The sequence below is a fragment of the Lasioglossum baleicum genome, chromosome 4, assembly GCF_051020765.1.
Source record: "Lasioglossum baleicum chromosome 4, iyLasBale1, whole genome shotgun sequence".
Classification (NCBI taxonomy): domain Eukaryota; kingdom Metazoa; phylum Arthropoda; class Insecta; order Hymenoptera; family Halictidae; genus Lasioglossum; species Lasioglossum baleicum.
The window spans coordinates 20,539,452-20,565,071 of NC_134932.1; the positions used below are offsets into that span (position 1 = coordinate 20,539,452).

General features: G+C 43.2%; 5 protein-coding genes across 12 annotated transcripts; 2 read left to right on the top strand and 3 right to left on the bottom strand.

The window, feature by feature from the left end:
• Positions 1-1,102: 1,102 nt before the first annotated feature.
• On the bottom strand, positions 1,103-3,444 carry LOC143208053 (upstream stimulatory factor 1). Of its 4 annotated transcripts, XM_076422106.1 has the most exons (6): positions 3,295-3,444; positions 3,090-3,156; positions 2,440-2,672; positions 1,795-2,173; positions 1,565-1,717; positions 1,103-1,499 (listed from the first exon to the last, which is right to left on the bottom strand). In XM_076422106.1, exons 3-6 carry the CDS (start codon positions 2,475-2,477, stop codon positions 1,293-1,295), a joined length of 777 nt encoding a protein of 258 aa, XP_076278221.1. In that variant the 5' UTR covers positions 2,478-2,672; positions 3,090-3,156; positions 3,295-3,444; the 3' UTR covers positions 1,103-1,292. The 4 variants fall into 4 exon arrangements, with proteins under 4 accessions (XP_076278221.1, XP_076278222.1, XP_076278223.1 ...); XM_076422107.1 differs by lacking the exon at positions 3,090-3,156 and having other exon boundaries at positions 3,295-3,439; XM_076422108.1 differs by lacking the exon at positions 3,295-3,444 and having other exon boundaries at positions 1,589-1,717; positions 3,090-3,262.
• On the top strand, positions 3,291-8,972 carry LOC143208049 (ras-related C3 botulinum toxin substrate 1). 2 transcript variants are annotated; one of them, XM_076422099.1, is made up of 4 exons: positions 3,291-4,263; positions 4,336-4,660; positions 5,191-5,402; positions 6,224-8,972. In XM_076422099.1, the coding sequence occupies exons 2-4, from the start codon at positions 4,354-4,356 to the stop codon at positions 6,521-6,523; spliced, it is 819 nt and encodes a 272-aa protein (XP_076278214.1). In that variant the 5' UTR covers positions 3,291-4,263; positions 4,336-4,353; the 3' UTR covers positions 6,524-8,972. The 2 variants fall into 2 exon arrangements, with proteins under 2 accessions (XP_076278214.1, XP_076278215.1); XM_076422100.1 differs by having other exon boundaries at positions 3,291-4,240.
• Positions 6,140-13,160, bottom strand: LOC143208060 (PCNA-associated factor-like). 3 transcript variants are annotated; one of them, XM_076422123.1, is made up of 5 exons: positions 11,055-13,160; positions 10,880-10,936; positions 10,584-10,655; positions 10,276-10,391; positions 6,140-10,200 (listed from the first exon to the last, which is right to left on the bottom strand). In XM_076422123.1, exons 2-5 carry the CDS (start codon positions 10,914-10,916, stop codon positions 10,150-10,152), a joined length of 276 nt encoding a protein of 91 aa, XP_076278238.1. In that variant the 5' UTR covers positions 10,917-10,936; positions 11,055-13,160; the 3' UTR covers positions 6,140-10,149. The 3 variants fall into 3 exon arrangements, with proteins under 3 accessions (XP_076278238.1, XP_076278239.1, XP_076278236.1); XM_076422124.1 differs by having other exon boundaries at positions 11,022-13,160; XM_076422121.1 differs by having other exon boundaries at positions 10,880-13,160.
• LOC143208041 (scavenger receptor class B member 1) lies at positions 13,097-19,944 on the top strand. Its single transcript, XM_076422087.1, has 4 exons — positions 13,097-14,054; positions 14,286-14,563; positions 14,674-14,926; positions 15,035-19,944. Exons 1-4 carry the CDS (start codon positions 13,395-13,397, stop codon positions 15,380-15,382), a joined length of 1,539 nt encoding a protein of 512 aa, XP_076278202.1. The 5' UTR covers positions 13,097-13,394; the 3' UTR covers positions 15,383-19,944.
• Emp (epithelial membrane protein) lies at positions 16,088-24,734 on the bottom strand. Of its 2 annotated transcripts, none has more exons than XM_076422086.1 (6): positions 24,593-24,734; positions 19,606-19,943; positions 18,166-18,663; positions 17,848-18,046; positions 17,475-17,683; positions 16,088-17,405 (listed from the first exon to the last, which is right to left on the bottom strand). In XM_076422086.1, the coding sequence occupies exons 1-6, from the start codon at positions 24,648-24,650 to the stop codon at positions 17,148-17,150; spliced, it is 1,560 nt and encodes a 519-aa protein (XP_076278201.1). In that variant the 5' UTR covers positions 24,651-24,734; the 3' UTR covers positions 16,088-17,147. The 2 variants fall into 2 exon arrangements, with proteins under 2 accessions (XP_076278201.1, XP_076278200.1); XM_076422085.1 differs by lacking the exon at positions 24,593-24,734 and adding an exon at positions 20,076-20,341.
• Between the last annotated feature and the right edge of the window lie 886 nt (positions 24,735-25,620).

Genomic DNA, 25,620 nt, shown 5'->3' on the forward strand with positions numbered 1-25,620 from the left:
AATATATTTTTGCTTATTTTCTGGCATTATATTTACTATACGACGAGGACAATATGATGATGATATGAAGGAGCAAGATTCCTACTCGACTGTACAGAGAACACTAACCGTTGATGTTTAGACTAGAAGCAAAACATTTGTTGCTGAATTTAACTCACTCAAGAGTTATTTTTATAGGACAAATTTATTTGTTTCAATGCGACGCTTCTCTGGACGCATTGTTATGTAAGAACAATTTTAATGGCCAATGTAACTAAACATAAGACGAGGATGTCTCACACTAACTATAAATGCTGAAACGATAATACTGCATAGTATGCAACTCAGAATACTTCATCCTTTACGAGTCAAGAAATAAAATTTCTGTGAATTACCAGAGTAGTAGTACAAATGCCGACGGGACATCGGGTTAACAAGAGATCTGAATAATGCCCATTGCTTGTATTGGCTACACTTTACATATCTTGACGAAGATCCAGATGATGTTGACAAATATAAAAATTATAGTTTAATATTTATTGTCTTTGTAATTACCGATCAAATGATTTGTTCTATTACTCTGGGTACGTTGACACAAATCCTGCACAAACGGCAAAATAATGTGCTTCGAAGCAATAATATTATTAGGCGTTACAGTAAAAACAGTTTAAGCTGTTAAATATATATGTAAACACATACACTTTCCCTTGTATTTGATATTGGTTACTGTGTATGTGCATATTAATAATTAACGTGACATACGTTGGAAACAACTGATACAATAATGTATCATTTTGTTTTGTGTAAATAGCTAGGTGGTATTGTAACTTGTAAGTGTAAATATTGTAGACCTCTTTATTAGTGAAAACAATGTAGGCAATAAGTGACTTTAAAGTTAAATAACATAACTTTTGGATAATGATTAACTATTAATTGAATAGCGCGATGTTTTGTATATTTGTATATCTAATTTAATGATTTAATAATAAATTGGTCCCTTTGCTCGATTGTTCACGTTATAAATACTTATTGTTTATGATATGTACAGTTGAAATTACTCGATATGTTTAAAATTGTTTTCATAATATAAATATATACTCAGTTAAATATATGTAAATAAACATTTTATAATTATTACATACAATTATTTTATTGAAATTTATCGCACAATTTCCACATACTATTGAACTTCATACATGTACAATTAAAACCGCCTAACATATAAATGAATTTGTACTAACAAAAAAGAAATTTGAATAAGCTTCCTGAAGCTCTTATATATTTCTAATATTTCTGTGTAGCTATTATAGCTATTAAGTACCAAGTATATAAGTCGGATTTTTTGACATCTGAATCTTCAATTCGGAATTCTCTTTCCTTAATTGAGACACAACTTGCCTTAATGTCTTAGCTTCTTCCAGCAGCTGTGCATTTTCGTCTAAACTTTGCTGGAGGTTTTCTTGTACATCTCGCAACTCTGTGATGTATTCGCATGCTCTTTCCAATATTCCTCCTTTGCTCTATCATTGAACCAACATTAAACCAGTTAATAGACAACATATTTTGAAATTATAAAGTACATTACCTGTAATTCAAAATTTGTCTTTACATCTCCTTCTCCTATTGTGTTCTGTTCATAATCGGGTAAAAGTTTACCCAACTTTGTGATCCAAGTATTAATTTTATCTCTGCGTCGTCTTTCAACTTCGTTGTGAGTTACCCTTCTCCTTTCATCCCTCTGTAAAAGATTATCTATTGGTCATTATTATTATTATTAAATAGTTACTGTGCTATTATAAATAACGAAACTATTACCTTTTTGATAGTGGTAAGAATGTTTTGTGGATCATCTATTTGAAGTTTCACACGCGGTGCGACTGTTCTTGGAGAATCTGGAGTAACTACTTCATTGCTATTACTCAGTACATATAATTGACCATTTATAGGCGATGTTAAAACTTGGACAGTATTATTTAATGGTGCAGCTATTGATACTTCCGCATTGTTTGGTTGATTATCCTCAACTTGTACTACTCTATATGCAACACCATTATCATTCCTATTTACTTGACATATTTGATACCTTATATTATCTTCATCTGTGACAGCATCTATTTCTGCGTCGCAATCTACTATTTCTGTTTCCTCTAGAACGACTCCGACGTTATCATTGCTAATTGTATTTTCATCCACGCTACAAAAGAACATTTAATTAAGAATGTTTTTCTTCTACTAACCTCACAAGTAGGATCTGAACAGCAACTTTTAAAATTGTTTATTACAAAAAAAAAACATCATTTTTAATGCGGTTGTCAAGTTATCGAAAGATATTATCTATGCAATGCTACGATTGCTATTATTATTATTATTCGCTCTTTTGTATCACGATGTATGTAAGTACGTAAAACTCGTTTACTAAAATTCGTTGACTAAAATTGATATAGATTATGTAATGAATACCTGTCATCGATGCGATCGAAATTGTTTAAAACCTCCATTTTAATTGATGAAGTCAACTCTTTTTATTCAGTGCTTCTTCGTTTCTGATATAAAAGGACGCATCACACTGCACTTGAGCACTTCCATTTTCCATACTCCATACGCTCCATACTCCATAAACTTCTTCTGTATTTATACGTGGTACGTCATAGGCTAGCGGAAGTGTATCGACCGAATGTTTTTTTTCTTCAAAGCTGCAGAATATATATGTGGTATACTTTCGAATTTAGATACTTCTTTCAAACAGTTGTATATGACTTGTATATTGTTACTCATAATACGCGATCGTGTTACAGTACAATAAAATAATTCACCTGAACACGTTATGTATGTTGAATAATTAAAAGATTGCATCTAATTTAAACTACAGTCAATTCAGTATCTAAATACTAATTGTTATCAAGTGAAACAATTCTGACAGGATGTACTTTAGTAGAAAATTACACGTGGGATAGACATTTTTTCAAATTATACACGCAACGTTATAATAACAGGGGGTCGATTTCTGAGATAAAAGAAGAATCGACCTTTTTCTGAATTTGAGCCATTTTAATAGTACCACAAACGACATATAAAAAATAAGAATAGAGGTAACTTCTAAATTTTCCTACCGACTCGATATTTTGAAACTGAACCATGAACTGATTGCAGCGTCCTTTTCTCACAAACAACGGCTAGCTAAAAAAGTACATATGTAAATATTTATTCACTAATTCACTGAAGCAGTCGAAGCAGTATCGCCAGTTAGTTCAAGATTGTTCAAGATTCAAGACTTGTAACAACTGGTAACAACTTGTAAATATACTGTGTACCAACCTGGCAGTCTGTATCGCGTCGGTGGTCTGCGCACGGAGCACACGGTCGGTGGGAAACAGTGGTGAAGTAAGTATGGTGAAGTAGTATCGGATGGTAAAAACACAGACAAGACAGATACGCTTATGAGTTGCGAAACATTTACTTTTTCGAAAATGTAATTTTCTTGTCCTGTAAATTGTCTTCGTAAATTGTCACTCGATACAGTTTGAATATATTCCCTAATATTGAAGCGTATTTTTTGTTTATTTTACTGTTTGTTTGTATTTATATACATAAACATATATTTCCTATACTCTAAATAAAATCTATGAAGGAATTTGGATTTCCAGATCTTGAAATATTTTTATGTTTAAAATACTCTTATTGCGACAGATGTGCTGGTATACATATATGTATATGTATATGTATGTATACATATACATGCTGGTGTATGTGCGTCACCTACTACACGTGTCTGGCTAAAAGCCATCCTAATGTCACTTTTTTCTTGCAGCTGTAGCATGGGTCTACCTGGGTCTACCTGTTCTAGCAGGTGGTGACTTGCTTATATTTAATCGCATTGAAAAAGAAACGATAAATACATGTATATAACATCGGCTGTATTTTCATTAACCAATTATAAATATCGTAACCTATCGAGTGGCATGACATTTTCCTAAAACACAGGGACAAAGAAATCAAGGTTGAGCCGATTTAATAGGAGCGCGTGGTGTGGTACCTGTGCCACCGGTTGCGACCGCCGCAAGAAAAGCGTAATAACAGGTGGCTCCGCGTCGCGGCAGGTGGATCAATTTCTTTTTTTCTCTTTTTTCATCTTTCCTGTACGGTGAAGGTTCCCCCATTGTTTTCGAGCGATGCACACAGTACCTGACAGGGCGTATTGAAAGCATCGTGTCCAAAACTCGATCCGTGATCGCGTGAGCCACAAGTGTCAGCAAGAGGGACGGTAAATATGACGATTCCGTGGAGGTACATGTCGCGATAGATGCAATTAATTGCATCGTTGGACAGGTAGAGGTTATAACCTGCGATATTATTTAGTGTATAGTATACATACGTATGAAAGCTCTTGACTGTGGTAAAATAAAAGACGAAATAATGCCGCCGTCGTCCCATACGAATTGGACTAAGCCCTTGCTAAAAAGTAGACAAACAATGCAGATGCAAGCGAAACGAACGACATACACTGCACAGAATCAAAATTCAAACGGCAGTGGCACGGACCACAGTGCTACACCACTTGATAGGAGAATCAAAGTTGTTTTAGTAGGTGATGGTGCCGTTGGAAAGACCAGCCTCGTTGTTTCTTATTCGACGAACGGGTTTCCTGGAGAATACGTGCCCACTGCTTTCGATAATTATAATGGTTAGTTGATTATTTCATATTGTACGGTAAGTTTTACATTTATACAATATCGACTTTTATTGCGAATAGCGATCATTAAATAGTACGTTCTTACGGTGGTAACTTATAAATTTAACATAATAAACATAATATCAATTTTAATTCGTTCTTTACATTTTTTATATTCTCTCACTGTATTGGCAGATCTTTTACAATGTTGTAAAAAGAAGTACTAAATTCTTTTAGATATTCGTGACAATTGATAAAAATTAATTTTTACACAATATTTCATTATTATAGTATGTAACTGTATGTAACTTTTAAGCAGTTGTTGCGAAACTACAAAGTGATATTCTATGAATGAGCACTAGCTTTCTGTTTGTTGTTTCTATAATCTTATCTTGATTATTTATTGCAAAAGAGATCTACAAGCCTGTAATAATCCAGATGGTTTTCTACAATAATCTTAATAATATAAATGTCTACAAATTCTATGATCATAATTATCTGTTTCTATTAAGAAACTTGAAATAATCATTCTGTGTTTTCAGTGGTAGTCAATGTTGATGGTCAACCGTTAAACGTCCAATTATGTGACACAGCAGGACAAGATGACTTTGATCCTTTAAGATCATTGTGTTATCCAGAAACAGATGTGTTCCTAGTCTGCTTCAGTGTAGTATGCCCGTCTTCTTATCATAGTGTAGCTTCTCGATGGATAAATGAAATAAGGAAATATTGCCCGAATGCACCGATTATTTTGGTAATAATACTGCATTATATAATTTTAATACAGTGACTCCCATTAATATTCAGATGCTCTAAAAAATGCGATAATCTTTTTAATATTGGTTTATACGATTCAAACTTTTTTCGGAAGCTAGAGCACTTAGTTCACTACAGGATGGGAAAAGAAATTTTTTCGAAAATTGCAATTGGTCGGAATTGTAGAGAAAATACTAAAAGATCCATTTTAAAACTTTTTTATGTGGGCCTATGTTGAAAATTTAAAAAATACGTTTTGTAGATCTGTCTCAATTAAACATATCCTGAAAATTTCGTCAAAATCGGTCGACGTTGCAATGAGCTACAAGCGTTTAAAGATGGTACAAATTGCAGATTTTCACGATTTTCACCCTATAACAGCAGTAAATCTACGAATTCTTACATCTTTCGATGACTGTCATTTTTCCCCGCATCAACCGATTTCGATGAAACTTTCACAATGCATATAACCCACACAGATCTACGAAACATATTTTTCAAAATTTCAATATAGGCCCGCATAAAAAAGTTGTAAAATGCAACATTTAGTATTTCCTCTACAATTCCGGTCAAATGCAATTTTTGAAAAAATTTCTTTTCACATCCTGTAGTAAACTAATTGCTCTAGCTTTCCAAAAAAGTTCAAATCGCATAGTCCAATATTTGAGAAGTTACGGTGTTTTTAAGAGTGTCTGAATATTAGTGGGAGTTACTGTAAGTGTCGTACAATTTCTAGGGATTACATACCAATAAATTGTATACAATGTATGGAACTTTATAATATAGTTATAAAGTAAATGACTTCAACAATGATTTTAGGTAGGCACAAAGAGTGATTTAAGGTCAGACGTGCACCTTAAATTACAATTAGCAAGATATGGCCAAACACCGATTACAACTACCCAAGGACATCAGTTGGCTCAAAGAGTAGGTGCTGTAAGTTATGTAGAGACATCTGCGTTAACTCAACACGATCTTAAAGAAGCATTCGATCAGGCAATTGTTAGTGCCCTTAATACCCGAAGAGGTGGTGCAAGTTTATTATTTAGGCGTAGGAAACCCTTACCATTGTGGCGTAGGTGGTTATGTTGTTGGGAAAGGCCTTCAAGTGGTGCATAAATATTATAATTATTAGACTCTCTAGAATATCCTCTGTGATCAAATACGGCTACTTTGTTTTATCAGGATTTCTTAATCCTTAATCCTTATTAATATTTCGTAGATTAATACTTCTCCTTTTTGAGAATTCTTTTACTTGAGAGGAAGGTATTTGTATTGTTATAATTACTTTATTTATTACATTACCAAATACCTCCATTGATTTTATTTTTATAATTAAAAAATATAATGTAATAGATCGATCAAAGCATACTTTATCCTTTATGATGACAATATTATGACACTATAACGAATGTATTTTCTCTAGAGATTTAGGGAATTTTAGGTTCTGATAGCTACATTGTATGCCGCTCATAAAATTCCTGAAGCCAAACATGGCATAATTTATTACAATATTAATCATATTTTTGTTACTAGTATGTAATTGGCTACTTGCCGGTTGTGATTTTTTCTTTATATATAGGATCATTAGTTCTAAAATTCGAACGAGTATATCATTATTGCATTATTATTACTATTATTACATCACATTAATAATACTGAATTCTGCATTCTTCCCATGTTGTAAAATGTATATCAGATAAGAATGACTGATGTAACAGACATGAATTCTCAAAATGATAATTTTGCATTCTGTCTTTTAATCGCCTATAACAATCAAAACACATAATATTTATTATTCAGAAAATATATTTAATACTCGGAAATATAATATCTGGAATAAAACAGAATCAAATGTAAATAATTTTTCTATTTAAAAGAACAGAATGCAAAGGAGTTCAATATACATTGCATAAAAATTACATTGCTACATTGTTGCTATGCATATAAATCAAATTAAATATGTAATGACTAATAGTAAAGCAAAGTAGGTAACGAATACTTTATCTATTTGCTCGTATACAATATCGAAATATGGGACATAGCTATAAAAGAAAAGAAAATTTCATGAAGTATTAAACTGTTAAAAATATTAGTGAATGCTGTGATTATGAAATTGAAATTTTTTCAAGTTCTATCATTTTTGTACATAAAATATAAGAAAACATAAGACTGTTAGTAAGTCTTAAATTTGCTTCCAATTTAACACAATGTTAAAGGTCAACTTGTATCATAAATTAGTTAAATCACAATTTAAAACGATTTCTGTTGTATAAATGTAATATCATTTACACTTTATTACCAAGTGCTTTTTAAAGGTTAAAATAGAACACTAAAAATGAGAGAACTAATCAAATCTAAGACTTATGAACTAGAAGCAATAATCATGAGTGTTTTAAAACAGCACCAGATTATGCCTATTTACGTCTTTGGAAATATTGAAAATCAATTCTTATGAATAGATTGAACAAATTATAAAACATTTCGTATTTTTTATCGAATGTACTTTTACAATTTCATGAAAGAAAATACACATATTTATTTGCACTGCAATTTTTATCTTTTGTCATGCTCAATGCATTTGACCTATTTAAGATTAAACAATTTTTTGCTCGTGATCTTTCGCTTTACAGAAATTTTTGATTGAATCATATATACAGTAATAAAGTAATTTATATTTTTTTAGATACATATTGTACTAGGTAATTTTATATATGCACACTCTGTATAATTTTACAATACATGAGATTGGTTGTTTTAATCTATTAGATTAGACATTTTTATAAATTAGTAGAACCAATGTTCCTGGGCCTTTGATATTAATGTTACAAACTGAGTATACGCTTTGAATAAAAAACCTAAGATATACAAGCATAATGCATATTTGTATTTAAAATATGATAATAATATTTCTCGTTAAATATGCTTTTGATACTGAAAAGTATGTACAAGGTCTATCTAGGTGCATTTGTTACACAGTAAAGTATAGTAAGTATATTATACTGAAATGAATCAAACATCTTAAACTTCAAACTCTTTTTTTATAATTTATATTGGTTCTACAGATATAAAAATCGCTATATTGGGATTTTATCATAACTAAACACTTCATACTGTTTGTAAAGCTTTTGTTACACATTTGAGCAAATAAATATTTTCGATCTTATTTATTAGAAAATGGAGCAGACGCTTTCATTGATATTACTTCGACAATATTGTCATTTCTAATATGTAATACGATTTTGCACGGAACTAATAATAATATTCATTGTATATACAAACATATAATATACTATAACTATCATACAGATGTAGTATTTAAATGAAACGCAGCAGAGATATGTTACGCATACATAGATAAAAACATTTTAAACTGAAAAGGTGTCTCAATGTTATACTAAATAGTATTGACAACTGCTTACACCATGTAATAAAGTGAACAATATTTTTGTAAACATTTTTCTATATCACTCTATTGCTTTCTAATAATATCAAATTAGTGTCAATTGTACTTCAATGTGTAAAGTACGAGAATTTGTATATTCATAATAAATTATTCATAAAGAGAGTTTCCTTACACTTGTTGATAATTTATTATCTCATTATGTGCTAATCACTTATACATACAAGTTGTATCATTGTTCACATCATAAAGTAATTTATAACTTGGATATACATAAATGTAAAGTACTCTAACAATAAGACGCAGAGTCGCTTGATCAGGGGAATTGACTTGGATCGAGGGGAAAAGTTACCCTCTCTCTGCCATTACCGGATTAATCACGTGACATTGTGAAACATGCACGACAGAGACGAAACGCGTCACGTGACCTGGCCGTGGCGGAAGCGTGAAGGAATAGCATCGTAGAAGGGGAAGGTAGAGTGGGGAGATCTGGCTACTCTGCTCTAAGGGGGTGAAAATCTTTAATTTGGAGCAGAAAACTGTAAATAAAGCGCATCATACTTCATTTCAAAAATTTAAAATGACATAATTTTCCAATTAGAAAAACTTTATCAGTATCCATTTTAAAGCAAACTGCAATACATATATAGAATTCGAGCAGATTGCTTACTGGGTACAGTGATGCCAGAATGAGCTCCAAACGGAGCTCGTGTACTCTCCTCCTTACCCCTTCCACTATTCCATTCCAGCACCGAATTGTAAATGCATACAGAGAGGATATCCTCTCTCATGCATATATCTACCATTTGCATTGGTCATTTAGAATTTAGATGAAAAAGTGCAAAGAGACTGTGTGCGAAAAATTGGCAACGTTGGAAAGCGCGGCAATATTTGAAACGTGAATTCCGAGAACTACTAATGGGCGCATGCGTACTGGAAATTGATCACCAAAAAATGCGGGAGAAATGTAAAAATACCTCATTATATATTTAATATATTTTACAGTCTTGGAGCTCCGAAAGTGAGCATTTCCTACAACTGGACTGCAGATATTTACATGAACATCCGCAATCTACTTATAATGAAGTGAACATACTTTAAATATCATCTATAAAAAAGACAAGTTTAAAACAATTTATAATATATAATACTGCTAGTATTAAACACTTGGAAATCTATTAAATTCACTTGCTATTTCTTATCACATATATGTTTAAAAACTTGAAGTTTATGTCATGTATCGATAAAAAATATAAATTAGTATTGTATTAAGCTACGCCTACGTTACTTATGAGAAATAAATAATGTTTGTACTGAAATATATCAACAAGATAATATGGCATTACTCGGACTCATTTCCAATGTCTTTGTTCTCATTTTGGCCTCCAGATTCCTATCAATGATAAATTAATGTCAAACAAACTGTCTGGCTATGTTATATCTTACTATATAATATGTAAAAATGTACCTGCGATGCCGAAGTACATTCTGTAGAAGAATTTTGATTGAGAAAACATGTGATTGGCTTCTGCCATTCAGGTGTCTCTCTTGGATGGTATGGATTACCACCAGAATAATTCTTTCCTAAAATGAAATTTCTATACTTGAAATAGTGAGGGAAAAATATTTATGCAACTAAGTACATAGATATAGATTCTTGTATCAACTGTTGACACAATACTGGGTCAAAAGTGATTTTATAGGATAGGTCAAAAGAAAATACTAGTGCATAAATATTATTTTTATTTGTAATAATGACTGATCAATTTTGTCTACCTTTGCTGGTTCCCACAACTTTCTTCACTGGAGTACTTTTTACAGATTTAGCTGGCGCTTTACCGCCAACGGCTACAAAGAACATAAACAATAATTCTACATAAATAAATTCGACAGAATTCACTATTTCGTAAATGGGAAATTGTAAATCCACGAGGAATCGTTCAAATTAAAATGTGAAACATTGATGGAGAATCGAAATCCGGATCGAAATCAGTATCAAACAGAAACAGAGGAATTAATTTCGGAGTTCGCTGGTTCGCTGAAACCGAGAGTTTTCAACAAAATTCATTTACCTTTGCCTGGCACACGATCTGCTTTCGTTCTCACCATATTCTCAAACTTGAGGGTCTCTATAAATTAGAATTGCAGAAGAAAATAGCGTCACAAATACGAAATTTTCGTTACGATGTACAATGTACGTTATTCAAATCATACGTCTACAGTCTACTGCAGTGATTGCTTGCGAACCTCTGTTGTTACCAATTGTTGAGCCTACACCAGCCTACACCACAGGTGACCACAGGCCACAGGCAGACACTTCTCCACACTACACGGACCCCATCCAACCCCATCGCGCACGTGCAACGTACCTGAATGTACCTCCCATTCGCCCCACTCATTCCCCGTCATCAGAGAGGGGTACATCATTTCACCGTGTTTCACCGTGACTCCCCTCATCTGACATCACTGACTGGGTATATGAAACGCGTAATTATAATGTTGTGTGTATATATACATATCTTTTTTTGTACTTCAAAAGTTGTGATAAACATTTACAATAAACAATCTACAAGAATGGTTCATATTGTAAATTAGTTAATGATATCTTATTTTTCTTTTACTATGAAAAATCAAATACGAAATAATTTTAAAGTAATACTAAGTAAGTTTATAAAAATATAACTTTCAAAAAGAGTAGAATTTTTGTTCAACCAGAGAGGATATGAGAGAACAGACGCGTTTGTGATGAGAGTGCTCACAAATCTTTGGTACAGTGCTGCCCGCACACCAACTTTTAGCCTGGATCAGATCCCACATCCACGTTTAGCCTGGACCAGATCCTATACTCACGTTTAGCCAAGACACCGACGAGATACGTCGGTGTGGTTTTTGCAAATATCTCGATCGTGACCGTTCGAAATAAGATCTGGCCCCGCCAAGTCTAAAAAAGAAGACGAATCGAAGCAAGCCATAAAGAGAGAAACACAGACACGTTCGGGGAATATCGTCCGAAATAACATGGACTGTTTCTAGCGAAATCGGTGGTCTTCAAACGGAGAATGTTTGGCGCAATCGCAATATCTCGATTCGGGATAAGAAGAGGCGGTAAAGCCCGTACCTCATATCTGTCGTACGATTCGTTACGCTTGTCCGCGCGTAAACGACCAGAGACGAATATATCAAAGAACGACGTGATGCGATGCGATGCGTCGCGTGACATGCGACGCGTTCGCGCGAAACGAACGGGTGAAAAGGGCATCTGCCAGTCACAACATCGGACGGTCTCGATAAAATTGAATCAACGGCGACGAAGCATATCGAGCTGCTCCTTTTCCGAGTCACCGACTTCCGGCGAGGCGCGATTCTTTTCGCGCCGACGCGCGTCGGAGACACAACGCAACCACGATGAATCGGAAAGGTTGCACCTTCCCAGTCAGCCAAGCCTGCCTCGAGCAGAAATCGAGCCCAGCCTGGCGAGCAGAATCCAGGACCGAGCAGCCGGCGGCCTTCGTTCTGCCCGAGTAGCTTTTGCCAGCAGAAAGCGCTACTTATGCGCGCGTAGATGCCCGTCCAAAATCGAGCATTTTGCTTACTGGGTTGTTGTACCGCTGCGGAAACAGTTTATAAACGCGTAAGAACGATCTCGGATTTTCTACGCGCGTTCTTTTATCTGTGTAGTAACGCGTCTAGATGGTCGTAAAGCTCATTCGACGCTCGTAAATGTTATCAGACGGTCGCAAAAATCCCGTCTGGGCGCGTTTAAATGGCGATCGTATGTGACCTTTACTTATACTGTAGGAAATCCCACCTTCACGCGTCTAGTCTTGGCAGCGATAGACCGACATTATCGATCGCTCGATGGATTTTTTTGTCTGCGAACGATATCGATAGATGCTCTCGTCCTCCCTCTCTTTCTCTCTTTCGATGCGCGAACTCGGAAATACAGAGCTGCAGCGATACGAGACTACGACGACGCGACAACGCGATCAGAGAGGAGAAAAACTCGTGGAAAAATCGGGGATGGAACATGACGACTGCAAGATGAAAGAAAGGGGCGGATCGAGACGATCGGCACGGTCGAGGATGTCGCTATCGACGTCGACGTCTACGCCGATGTCGAACAGAGGAAGAAGTCGAGGAACAGGAGCGACAACAGCAGCCACGACTCGGGGGTTGCAACGTCATCCAGCCTACAAGAGGATTTCAAGAGTGTGTCCCAAGTTTGGTAGGAAACGGGAGAGGTCATCATCGTGGAGAGGTTATCGATGATTCGAAGAAAGGTGGGGAGATTTTTGTGCGCCGTCAATGTATTCCACGGTGCCGAGTAAGTCGACGAAACGGCGAGCAAACGACTCGAGCGTAATCGCGAGTGTTGCGCGTTCGAGGATCATCCGTTCGACAACGATTGCTCGAAAACGAAGAGGGTGACCGTGGAAGGAAAGCGTTTTCCGCCTAGCCAGGATTGTGTAGCTAATATAACATTCGTACTATACGATAAACGGTGGAAAGTAGGAGAGTTGAAAAGTTGTACAGACATTAAAGCATTGAGCTATTCCGGAATCAAGGAATTAAGATTGTCGGCGAACGATGGAAACGAAGGGCTGGGCGAGAGCGATTCGGAGACGCTTCGATAGGACGAGAAGCAAACGGGTCCTGTGGTTATACGGCCTGGCAGCGTTCACGAGCATAACGATGTTTGTGGCGTTTTGGTTCACGAACGTGTTTCAGAACGCGATCCTGTCGAATCTGGAGCTTCGGAACGGCACACCGGCGTTCCTGCTGTGGCAGCGGCCACCGGCCGGTCTGCTGTTGCAGGTTTACGTTTTCAACTACACGAATCTAGCCGAGTTCGAGAGCGGAAACGCCAACAAGTTGCAGGTGCAACAAGTCGGTCCTTTCGTCTACCGGGAAACTTTGAGTCGAGTGAATGTGCAGCTGCACGACAACGGAACTGTTACGTATCAAGAGAAGCGGAGCTTCGAATGGGTGTCCGGCGAGTCGGAGGACCAAACGGTGATCGTCCCGAATGTGTTGCTCATGTCGATGCTGGCCTTCTCCCGAAACATACCGTACTTGACGCAACTAATGTTGACCGTGCTGCTCTCGAGTCTACGCTCCAAGCTGTTTCTCGAGCTTCCGGTCGGCGAGTTCCTTTGGGGTTACGAGGACAAACTGTTTCACATGATCAAGCCTTTAACGTCGCTCAAAGTCAACATTCCTTTCGACAAATTTGGAGTTCTCGCGTTCGTACGTACGCACGATATACGATTACGCTCTCTTCGACGGTCGCGCGTCGTAAAAGGTTCCGTCCCGATCTCGTGCTCGATGCATCAAGCGCGTTCGTAAGGTCGTGGAGGTCGCGAAGAGATCAGGGGCTAAGAAAATGGTTTACGCAGCTCGGCGCGGCGCGGTGGCTGTATCGCGGTTCTATCGCGACATCAAGTCGACTCGTAATCGATCGACACGTGTTGATTTCAGAGAAGCGGCGTAAGCGAGGATCGCATCACGATGCGGACGGGAGTCGACGATCTCGAAAACATCGGGCTGATCGAGCGAGTTAACGGAGTGCAGAATCGCAATATCTGGGGAGATGAGGAATGCGACAAAGTGTATGGCACTGACGGCAGCATGTTCCCGCCGCACTGGATGGAACGACCGAACAACACCACCCTGGACGTCTACGCAAAGGAGGTTTGTCGGCGTATTCCGTTCCATTTCGAACGCCGCGAGTATTCCAACGGTATTCCTACTTATAGGTAAGTCAAACTCTGAGTCTTTCTTTCCCCGTTGTTTCAATCGTCTCCTCTCGTCTCGTCTCGCCTCTGCTGGATCGCAGCGTAGAATTATCGATATCCGACGATCGTAGGTACCAAATACCGAACAACTTTTTTACGACGACGCCAGACGAAAACACCTGCTTTTGCCCAAAGGAATCGAACGACATCTCCTTCAGAAGATGCCCTCCGACCGGACTGTTCAACGTTTCCTCCTGCGGATTCGGCTCTCCGATGCTCATCTCGTTCCCCCACTTTTATTCGGCGGACGAGTCTCTGTTCGACGAGATCGACGGCTTGACGCCGAAGCAAGAACATCGTGAGAGCTACCTCGATCTCCATCAGGTAAGCAAAGTGACTCGTGGTCGCGCGGTTTCCGTTCGCCGTTCGTAGTTTGCCAGATCATGTATCCTCGCGGTGAAGAGGTCTCGATCGATTTGTCTGAAATTTCAGAGATTGGGGGTGACCGTAGCCGCCAGATTGAAATTTCAACTAAACTTGGAGGTGCGCAAGGCGACCGGAGTGCCATACGCGAACCACTTGAAAGACGGTACGATCTTGCCGTTGATCTGGACGGATTCTGTAATCGAAGAGCTGCCAGAGTCCATAAAACAGCTCCTGTATCGGAGTCACTATCTCGTCAACGCCATCGAAGCTGGATTTCAGTGGTGTAGTCTGGTCGGTGTAGTCCTCTTTTTCGGTGGTCTAGTTGCCGCGTACAAGAAGGACGAGCCCCACGAAGAGAAACTCGAGTCACCGAAGGACCAACGAAAAAGTTGTGAAAACGTTACAAGAACGTGACCCGTTCCGATTCGCGTTTTGTCGTTCGTCGCCTGCGTTTCCGACACCGATTCGCTGATCTCGCTTTTCGTTTCTCGTTTCTCGTTCCGGTGACCAGGACTGGTGTACGTAAATCGATCGATCGAACGACCGACCAGTGACGAGCCTAGGTCGTGGATATTCCTCCCATCCTATTCTCCATCGTTAGCATCGAGCTCGCGTAAACAGAGCGCGATAACGGCGTTCATCCGCTCTCGTGTCGTTTATCCGGCAAAAATCTCGACGCCCTCGCCGTTTACATTCACGATCAATGCGATCTTCCGCGGTCCCACGATTGCGTTGCGTCGCGTCGGAGCGAACGCAACGTTGCACGCTGTCTGTTTTCTTCGACACCGATAACCGAGGTTGCATCGAACGACATCTTTCAAGACACGAGATAAACGCTGAATTATTTTTTCCTCGGATTATCGCGACCGAACGCGTACAACGGCAACAAGTTCTCGCGACGTTGTATCTGTGAACGTGCGGTCGACTACTCACTAGTCTGGGCCGCCCGGACAAGGTATTTACGAGATTCGAGGCACTGGACAAATACAGGCTATCCGACTAGTCTCGCGAAGCGAGACCAAAGCGAAGCGGTCGTCATATCGTTATGTACCTGTCTTGCGAAACTGTATTCGTCCCCATCGAATGCGTTCGTAATTGAATTGACACCAATCCGACCGATTTCAAAACCATTTCGCAGTAGTTTTATTACCTGCTCGTGCTCCATCATGGTACAAAACTAAATTTTTACCTATGAATAAGAACCTAACCGCAATCCATCCAAAATAACGATTAATTAAAACGAGTGGCGCGTACGCTCGAACCGATAACGAATAACGATAGGATCTCGATCGTTGTCGGATTCCTCGAGATCCGAGATCCGAGTACGCGCGATCGAGTATGTACATAGACGACAGATGTTCACGCGTGTACGCGCGTACACGCGTGTTCATTGGACGGAACGATTTCGTTGAGTGCTTCGGTGCACGCCCGATTCAAATCGACGATCCGGAATCCTGTTCCAGATTCCCCCCTCCCCCCCTATCTCTCTCTCCCACTTTTAATTGCTTGGGTTTTTCCCTATCTACATATACATATTTATAAAACAATATATAATCAACGGAGACGCTCGCCGTGTTTTTCGCTCGGAGAGCTTAGAAGACGGACGCGAAAGAAATCGTAGGCTCGACCCGAGTAAATTAGGTGTGTCGAGAATACGGCACAGTTCCTGAAAACGGTGAGTCGTATACCGTGTACCGTTAAGCGGCGCGGCCTAGCGCACTCTTCCTTTCTCCGATCGAACGTTTATCCATTTATTCCCAACGCACCGACACCGACACCATCACCGACACCGACACCGATACCGATACCGACACCGTTTCGAACTCGAATTCGAGTTGTTCATTAAATCATGAACGCGCGGCCCGAGATTTCCGTTTGCTATCCTCTCGTATATCCGTTCCGTCCTCTTTCTACTGTATCTACTCTTTGTTTCTTATATTAGCTGCTTTTGTGGTTCGTCTTGGAAGCCGCCGATGTCTCGACGATGTCGACGGTAGTCCGTCCGTTGCGTCGTGTGTCGAGGTCGAAGAGCACGAAGGGACAAATAAGCGATAGAACAGCGGCCGGTGCGGTGGATCGATCGATCGAATAGAATCGGATAGAATCGAATCGAATCTAATCAAATCGACGACGGAGAATCCGGTGTCGAGAGGAAGTCGAGGAGCCGGAGTCGGCCGATCTACTTGGTGCTCGCGGAATTCTGGAAAGCCGGATTCAGCTGACCGGTTTTACCGGCGCTGGCGTTCGACGGTAGCGGATTGCTCAGGTGAAGTTTCTCTTGACGTTTCGCGGCACGCGCCAAGCAGACGAGCGCACCGATCAGAACGACCGCGCCGATCGCCGCGAGAGCTCCGGACACTGCTGATCGAGCGATCGGTGGCGCGTCCACCGCCATCTTCATCAGACTCCGCATCTCGACGGGAAGCTCGTCGATTCCCTGAAAATCACGCAACGTTTCGGTATCGTTCGCAGGTTCTTCACGATTAACCCGGAATCCGATACTCACGTCTTCGAACCACATGATGGGGAAAACGATGTCCGGAAACGTGGCGACCTGCTTGATGTCTCGCACCTGGCTCACCGCCAAATTGATCTGAATTCTCGCCTTGGCTCTCAGCGAGGTACCCATCATCGGCTGTACGTCGATGAAAAACTGATGCTTCTCCTCGACCGGCGGCGATATTCCGTTGACGGCTTCGCGCAACAAGGGGTCCGCTGGAAAAGTCGATGTTATTATCCGGGGATTACCTCCGACGCTATCGAGTTCAATCGACTCGAGCAAACAACGGACAGTAGACAGCGGTTATCGGTCCGTGTCGTCGTAAATCGATTTCTCCGATCGAACCGAGCGAACCGAGCTAGCTGAACGAGCATCTTACCGAGGTAGAAGTGCGGAAAACTGAGTAAAACGGGAGACTCGTATTGGCAGAGGGAAGCGTTGAAGGTTCCTTCGGGCGCGCACGGCGGGCCCGCCGGACAAAAGCATTGCTGCGATTCCACTCTATCGGGAGAACCGAAAGCGTCTTTCGACGGTACGAATCTGTAGCCGGGTATTCCACCGGCCGTAGTCACCTCCTCCTGAAAGAAAACGGAAACGAAAGGGTCGTACATAAATACATACGTATTAATATAATAAAAATCTATCTCTCGTCGCAAGATCATCGAGACAGAAATCGACAACTCGATCGATCAACTACCTTGAAGACGAGAGGCAGGGTTCTGCAGAGATCCTTGTCGAAAATCTTGAGCACCGTGTGCTTGCTGATGCGCGGTGGAAAGATGCTGCCGTCGCTGCCGGCGACGCTGTCGCATTCCGGCGTCGTCCAATGACCGAGACTGCTCTTTCCGTTCCATTTGTCAAGTACGCCGTACTTGGTGATGTCCCCTTGCCCAGTAAAGATGGTAAACCAATCAGGCATTGTCGCATTTTTACCGTACATCAGGCCGAATTGGTCGTAGGGCAATTTCTGCTCTTTCGGCACGACATCTTTGGCCAACTTAAGCAACGGGTCCTCGTAGCCCCAGAGCAGCTGCCCGACAGACACCTCGACGAACGGCTTGATTTTAAGAATGTCCATGATCGAAGCCATCGCCAGTCTCAGAAAACGAGCCGCGTGTTTTGATTGGCTGGTCGCCGAGAGCATCGGCACGTTCGGGACCACCACCAAATCCTCCTCCGAGCCGACCGATTTTTCCTGAAATCGTCGTCGAGACCTTCTTAACATTTTTCATTCGCTATTCCATTCTTTCGTTTTTCTCCCTACTTATTTGTCACACGACTGCCTCGTTCGAAACGTACGCGTGTTCGAGTTCGAACGGTGCGCGAACGTGCGATCGCGTTCGCTGTTTCGAAAACGAAGGAGAGGTATCGTTCCACGTATCGTGTATCGCGTATGCGCTCGCCTATGTACATTGTACATACATACACGTTTGCAGTATGTACCTACATATCTTCTCATCGATGCGAACAACGATATTATTCGCGCGACCCACATTGTTCTTCCTAACAATACCGACAATTGTGAGAATCGAGGTGTCGTGCGTGTCTCGGAGAAACGTGCCACGTTGGCCAAACGTTACCCGTACGCCTGCTTTTGCTTTTGCTTTTAATTCACGGAAGCGCGTTGCTCCGCTATTACGATCTTACTCAACCCGACTATCGTTACCTAGCAGCGTTGCGTCATACCCCGCGACCCGACTTACTCTCGAGTACTTTTACAAGAAACCACGACTCTACGATCCCTCCTTCCCCTGCGTCGCCATACCTATCTCCGTTGCCGTCTCCATCGCAATCGCCACCACTACCATCGCCATCTTTTCCATTTCCTTTCCCCGTTCATCTCGCCCCGAAGGCGTTGGTTCGTTTCCCGATTCTGCTCTGGCCAGCATCGCAACGTTTGTTTTCGCAAAACTACAGCTGACCGTGACAAAAGCGTAAAAGGTTGGTGTTGCCAACGACCGCGGAAAATCTACGGAGAACCCTGTCGTGACGCGCTACGGACCACGGCGGGCGCGGCACCTGATCCTACATATTTTGCAACCCGAAATCGCGGAGTCGACGGTATTCGAGAGCGTGGTCCAATAGTACGGAAAACGGTACGCGTTCGCGGAGCAAGGAGCGCGTAATCGGTGCTTACCGGTGAAAAGACGAAGCGCTTCTTCACTTTGTACGACACGGTGTCGTTGTCGTTGAATTTCACCTCGACCTTTTCCCAGCGTTGCACGTATACGTACGGTCCCAGCTCCATCAGCGTCGGTTTCTCGCCGTCATTCAAAAATTCATCGGCGTTCGTCACATTGTAAATGTAGACGCTCAGCTGAGGTGACACGGGCGGCTCCTTCCACCACTTGAACGTACGGCCGCCATCGCGCAACGCTATCTCCCTGTTGAGCAAAACGTCGACCAGTTTCGGGAACACCGCCGCCACGATCGCAGCTACTATGATCAGCAGAGCTCCCACAGCTACCGCCGCCCCTGAAATCGAACCAAACGGAAATTGATGATTAGTTTGCGACGTGCGACATGCGACGCGCGACGCATCGGTGGTTGCATCGGTGAGATTCGCGGAACACGGCTCGCGCCGCTCCGTCGAACCCGATCACGAACCAAGAAAAGAAAGTCGTCCCGCGCTCGCACCCGCAACACCACCCGCAACAGCAACAGCACCCGTTCCGAGATCGGTTTTGCTTTCTACCGTGTCACGCGAGTCGCGTTCGTTTGCCATCGGGGCGCATCAACGATCCTCGGTTCTCGACGTCCGCTGCTCTCCACCGGGCAACCTGGTTCCCGCCAAGCTCCTCTCGAGGTTTCCCAGTCTCGCCCTGACAGATTCCTTTCGCGGAGAACGACGAACCTTTCGAAATCGCATTGCGATCGTCTTTAGCATGTCGCGATTCGCGACGCGTCGACGACCGAATTTCTCGAGCAAGTTGTTTCTTACCACCCGTTCGCACGTAGTATCGCCCGTAGATTCGCTCGTGGAGCGTGCTTGTCGGAAATGTCGAATTCTCGTGCGCGACAAACGCACAATCTCCGAAATGTCTCTTTCAATCGATTTTCGAGGCTCTTGAGATCTCGAAAAACGATCGCGAGGCGTCGATGCATCGAGATTTTTGGTCGATCCACCGACCGTGCGCGACGTCGCGAGGCTCGAACGGAAAACGGCGAACGACAATCGCAACCACGATTCGACCGGTTAATTTTTTAGTCACGTAGACGAAAAGGCACGTACGCGCCTCCGCGCGAGTCGACCTTCGAAACGGGCGGGTCCTACTTTTCCACGCTTCGCCACCTCGCTGCCTCGCCACCTAGCTGCTTCGTCGATGGTTCACGGTGTCTGAAACTCGTGCCGCGGCTCGCGATCATTAGGCTTTGTCGAATGGTTTGATAACGGCTGCCAACCTGCTCGATCTGTGGCGCGAACAGAGACCCACCCCTGGTTCGACCAACGATTTCGATCCGTGGAATGTTCCCGGGATCACCTCGAGATAATCGCACGAGTGGAACGTTTGGGTTGGGCGACAGCTCGATGCTGCAAAAAAGCGACGAGGATAGCGTTCGCATCGAGAATGCAAGACACGACTTATCCGCTCGCGGACGTCACGCGCTCGACCTTACAAAATCCTTCGGGCCGGTGTCGCGACCTCGAGATCGGTACTTTCCAGCGAACGCGAGGCGTGCGCAAACTAACCGAACGACTTTGTTTTTCAACCGTAAACTCGAACTCTCGGCCTGCGATTCTCGCGTCAACTATCCATGCCGTGTCGTACTGTGGCGTGGCGTGGCGTGCCGTACAACCATGGCCGTTGCATGCGTTTGGTAACGATAACGATTAACGCGAAAAAATTCGTCGAAGCGACAGCGGCGGTGATTACGAAACGGATACTACGATCGATCGTTTCAACGGTGTCGAAAGGAATGCGAAGGAACACGAGCCTCGTGCAGAGGTCAACGCGTCGCGCCGGCGTTGTCATTCTCGTTGATCGATGTGGAAATTCACGAATTCTCGAAAGCGAAGAGCGATCGGTGACGGATCTACCTAAATTTCAATGTTGCCACGCGTTAACAACGGACACGGAAGTTCGACGATAAAGGATCTCGCATTTGACGCGAGTGAGCACGCATCGCCGCGCATCGCAGCACATCGGACCAGAACGTTATCCTCGGTGATCCAGTAAATTGGATAAACTCTCGTTTTTACGGGCATTTTCATCCCCATCAACCCCGGATGATTCAACGCGTCGTGCGATCCCGATTAGGTCGAAAAGAACGGCTCGAGCGAAACGTGGATCTCGATTGTAACAAAATTTCTCAAGGATGGTTGCGCGAACGCAAAAATTCCCACGGCAGAGATACCGTGGGCCTGTTTTCGACGAGAGAAAGACAAGACACCTGTGGCTCACTGACGAAGGTCCGAACGACCACGCGTAGCCTTTGTCCTTGACTAGCGATTCAATGGGCCGAGTTTCGCGTGGAACCAACCAGGAACCACAAACATTAAACGTGTGTTTGCCCACTACGATCGTCACGTTCCTGTCGCCACTTTGATCAAGAGATATTGTTCGACGAGATGTAACGGGGCCTGGCGAGCGTCAGTCAAAATCACGAGAATTTACGTGTAAATTCGGAGAAGAGAAGAGCGGAGCGGCTCGACTAGCTTTCGAAGCGTTCCTATTCTCACAGCGACGGTATCTCGACGAGTCGCTACCGTTGCGTTGCCGTGCCGGATTGCTTCGTCCCAGTGCAGCGCACTGATCCAGCCGCCGAGAAATCAAATCGCGCAACACCTCTTCGACCATGCAAACAAGAATTTCGTCGATATAATAGCCATCTTAGTTTCCGCCTATGTTACTGAAATCGTTACTACGGTTCTGTAGAACCGCGTTGATTCAATCGAATCTCGGTGTTTACGGCGAATTAGCGATGGCTACTTCGCACACGGAAGAACCTACGCACCCAACAAACAGGTGAAAGCGCAACACCGCTGAGCGAACCGTTCGCGTTCGACCAAAGATCCAGTCGGCCGTTCCGTCTCGTTGCTACGTTCTACCTTCTACTTCTCCTCGTACACGCGTACGCGGTATAGCTAGCGGTATGTATCTCGAATCGAGATGCGCGAGAACGCGAGAACGTGTTCAAGTTCGAGGAAATTTCGTACATGATGCAACGCGTCCAGAATACGTGCTCGTTCGTAAATCGCAACGCGGTTCATCGCGATCAATGAACCACCATCGACTAATGGCCAACAGCCAACGACCAACGACCAACCGACGTTATCGATGATCATTCATAGCTCGCGGAAAGGAATGCGACAAACGGGGAAAAATGTCGCTCTTTGAACAGCCTGTCACGCGAGGAGGTTTTGATAGCTGATAGCTCCTGTAGACCGCCCCCGATATCGACTCGAAAGGAATGCGTTCGGACGGATGCTCGCGATGCAACATACAACTCGCCGACATGCGACACGTGACAATCACGCTCGAACGAAAACCGAAAATCTGTTTCGGAAAGACGGTTCTCGCCACCGTGTTGCGTCCTTATTCCCTCATTCGCTTCTTTCTCGCTCGACGAATCGAATTGGATCGATCGCGTCAGCGAAACGAAGAGGAAAAACGCGAGTCTCGAATATGTCGTAACGAGTAACGATGCGACGGAAAAGCGACCGTCTGCGTTCGTTGGCATCCGGATTAACGACGATCGTCGACGACGGTCGACAACGAGAACGCATCGCCGCCGCCGCGCGAGCTTCGATCCCGAAAGGCAAGCCTACGTATACCTTCCTACGCGTACTTGTCGGCAATTACTCGCTATTATATAAGGCTACGCTTCCTGCTCTTACTCGGAAGGTTTCGCGCCTAGCAAACGAAGCAACGAACGTTCGCGCGAGCAAACCAGATCGGACGGTTTCAACTTGATTCTTTTTTTTGTCAATGATTCTAAACGTCCAAATCGGCAGGTACTTGTCTAGTCCGATGGACAATCCTCGTCCCGTCGCGCTCCCGTCGGGTTCCCAACGAAATCCGACGATTCGTCGCGATCCTACGCATCGAGCATCGAAAAACAGTGTTACGTTACAGTCTCTGTGCTCCGATATCCTGTTCATTCCTACCTGTCCGGAGCGAGGCAACATCGAAAAGTTGCATAACGAGTCGATCAACAGCAGAAAAAACTCAATAATAGACCCGGAATAGCAAGTATCTTCCCGCTCGATCGTTCCTCGTAATGGTATCAAAGTTCGCTTTCTGACGCGCGAATAATACCCGCAGGCTACACCACTACGAACGAGCAAACATGCAACATTGACTAGTCCTAGGAGTATACATAGTCCCGTCGCAGCCATCAGTGCCGACATGCGACTAACGACTTTTTGCATTTCGTTGCCGATCATTTTTACATCCTCAAGGCGATTTCCATCCGTTCTCCGTTCATCGATCCTCGATCGAATTACTACTTTAGCCTCCCTTCGCCGTTTTCAACGATTTCGTAGCGTGGATGATCGTCTACTACTCGATCGACGTTTCCTTCGACTACTCGATCGCATTCTCGTTCCAGTTCGAGTTTAACTTCAGATTCCCGCTCGTGTTCGCGCGAGCGCGCACAATCGTGGACGCGGACACGAAGTGAAAGTAAGAAAGACTCTGGTTTACGACGGGTGCTCGAGTTTTTGACTCGTGCGAATTACGCTCGTAACGTTCGCGAGAGAAAGACTCGGAGACACCGATGTTCCGGTAGCTCTTCGACATCCAGAAATTCGAAACGTTGCGGGACAGTGCGGAGCAATGCTGAACGTTGCGGTGACTCCGGCGCGTCACGGCCGCGCGTTGCAATTCAACGCGACGCGCCCGCGATGACTCATCGAGCAAGCATACGAAATGACACGTTCATCGAATCGAATTAAGAGCGCATCGAGCGTGACTGTTGTGGCGCCGGTAACCGCGTTAACGAGATCGTTAACTGGCCTTCCCTGGAACGATACAATGCTGCGCTACCGCTTCAACCTGACAAGAAGATGCGAGACGATACAAAACGCGAAGCGACGCGAGAAGAAGAAGAAAAGAGAAAAGAACGCACCGGAGAGAATCGGTGTAAGCGTCGCGATCGCCTCCGTTTCGCCGTTTACTTACACCATCGCCTGAGAAATCCTCCTTGCAATTTCGCGCAAATCCCACGGTGTACCCTCATCTTGATTGGTCACCGCGTACACGCGTCGTCAACCTCTCGGCTCACTCTCGTTTCTCCTTCCCTGCGAGCGTGTGCGTCTTCTTCTTGCGTTTAAACGACCTCGTGCTTTTTCTACTCTCTCTTTCCTTCTATCTTACCTTCTTTGATCTCCTTGACCTCTCTTCTTCTCTCTTTGGGTACCCCTGTCTCCGTTTCAAGCTGTCTGCCTCTCTCTTGCTCTCTCTCTCTCTCTCACTCTGTGTGTGTGAGTATCTGTCTGTCTCGTAATTTATTCCATTTCTCGCGCTCTCTTCTTTGCGGCGTATTCCTCCGAGCAAGAATTCTCTCGGTTTCAAGCGATTTTGAGAACTCTCCGAAGACGCGCCAACGTTGAGAATTTTAATACGTCCCAGCACTCGTTCTTCTGGTCGATCAGACCTTGATCATCGTCCTGCTCCTCCTCCTTCTCCTTCTCCTTTTCTTCCTCCTCCTCCTCGTTGCCCTCGTCGCCGTCACCGTCACCGTCACCGTGGAAAATGTAGACGTCGATCTCAAAGATGATTATCCTATGTAGGATGCCCCCTAAGAGCAAGTCGTCGTCCTTCTCGAGGGCGTTCCTTGCCACGCAAGAACGGGCCGAAACGCGGCCGAAACGCGGACGGAACGCGACAGCAGCACGGTAGCGGCACAAGGAACGGCGAGAAGGAGAAAGTCTATTCTCCTTTCGAAGCGACAAGTGTGCCACCAGCGATTCGTTGACAACGCAACAACGATACCAGGCGCGCGCAATCTACGCGCCGTGGCGGAGAAACGAGCTGGCTACCAGTTACCTCCAATTCCAACAGACGTATCGCCTTTCTCCGTCGTCGAACGGTCGACGTTTCGTTTGCTTTGCGAGTCCGCGAAGTCTATCGTCGCAGCGTCGATCAAAACGTGCCCAAGCCGTTAAACTGCTCGAAACCGAGTGAAAAAACCCGATCCAGGTACCGTC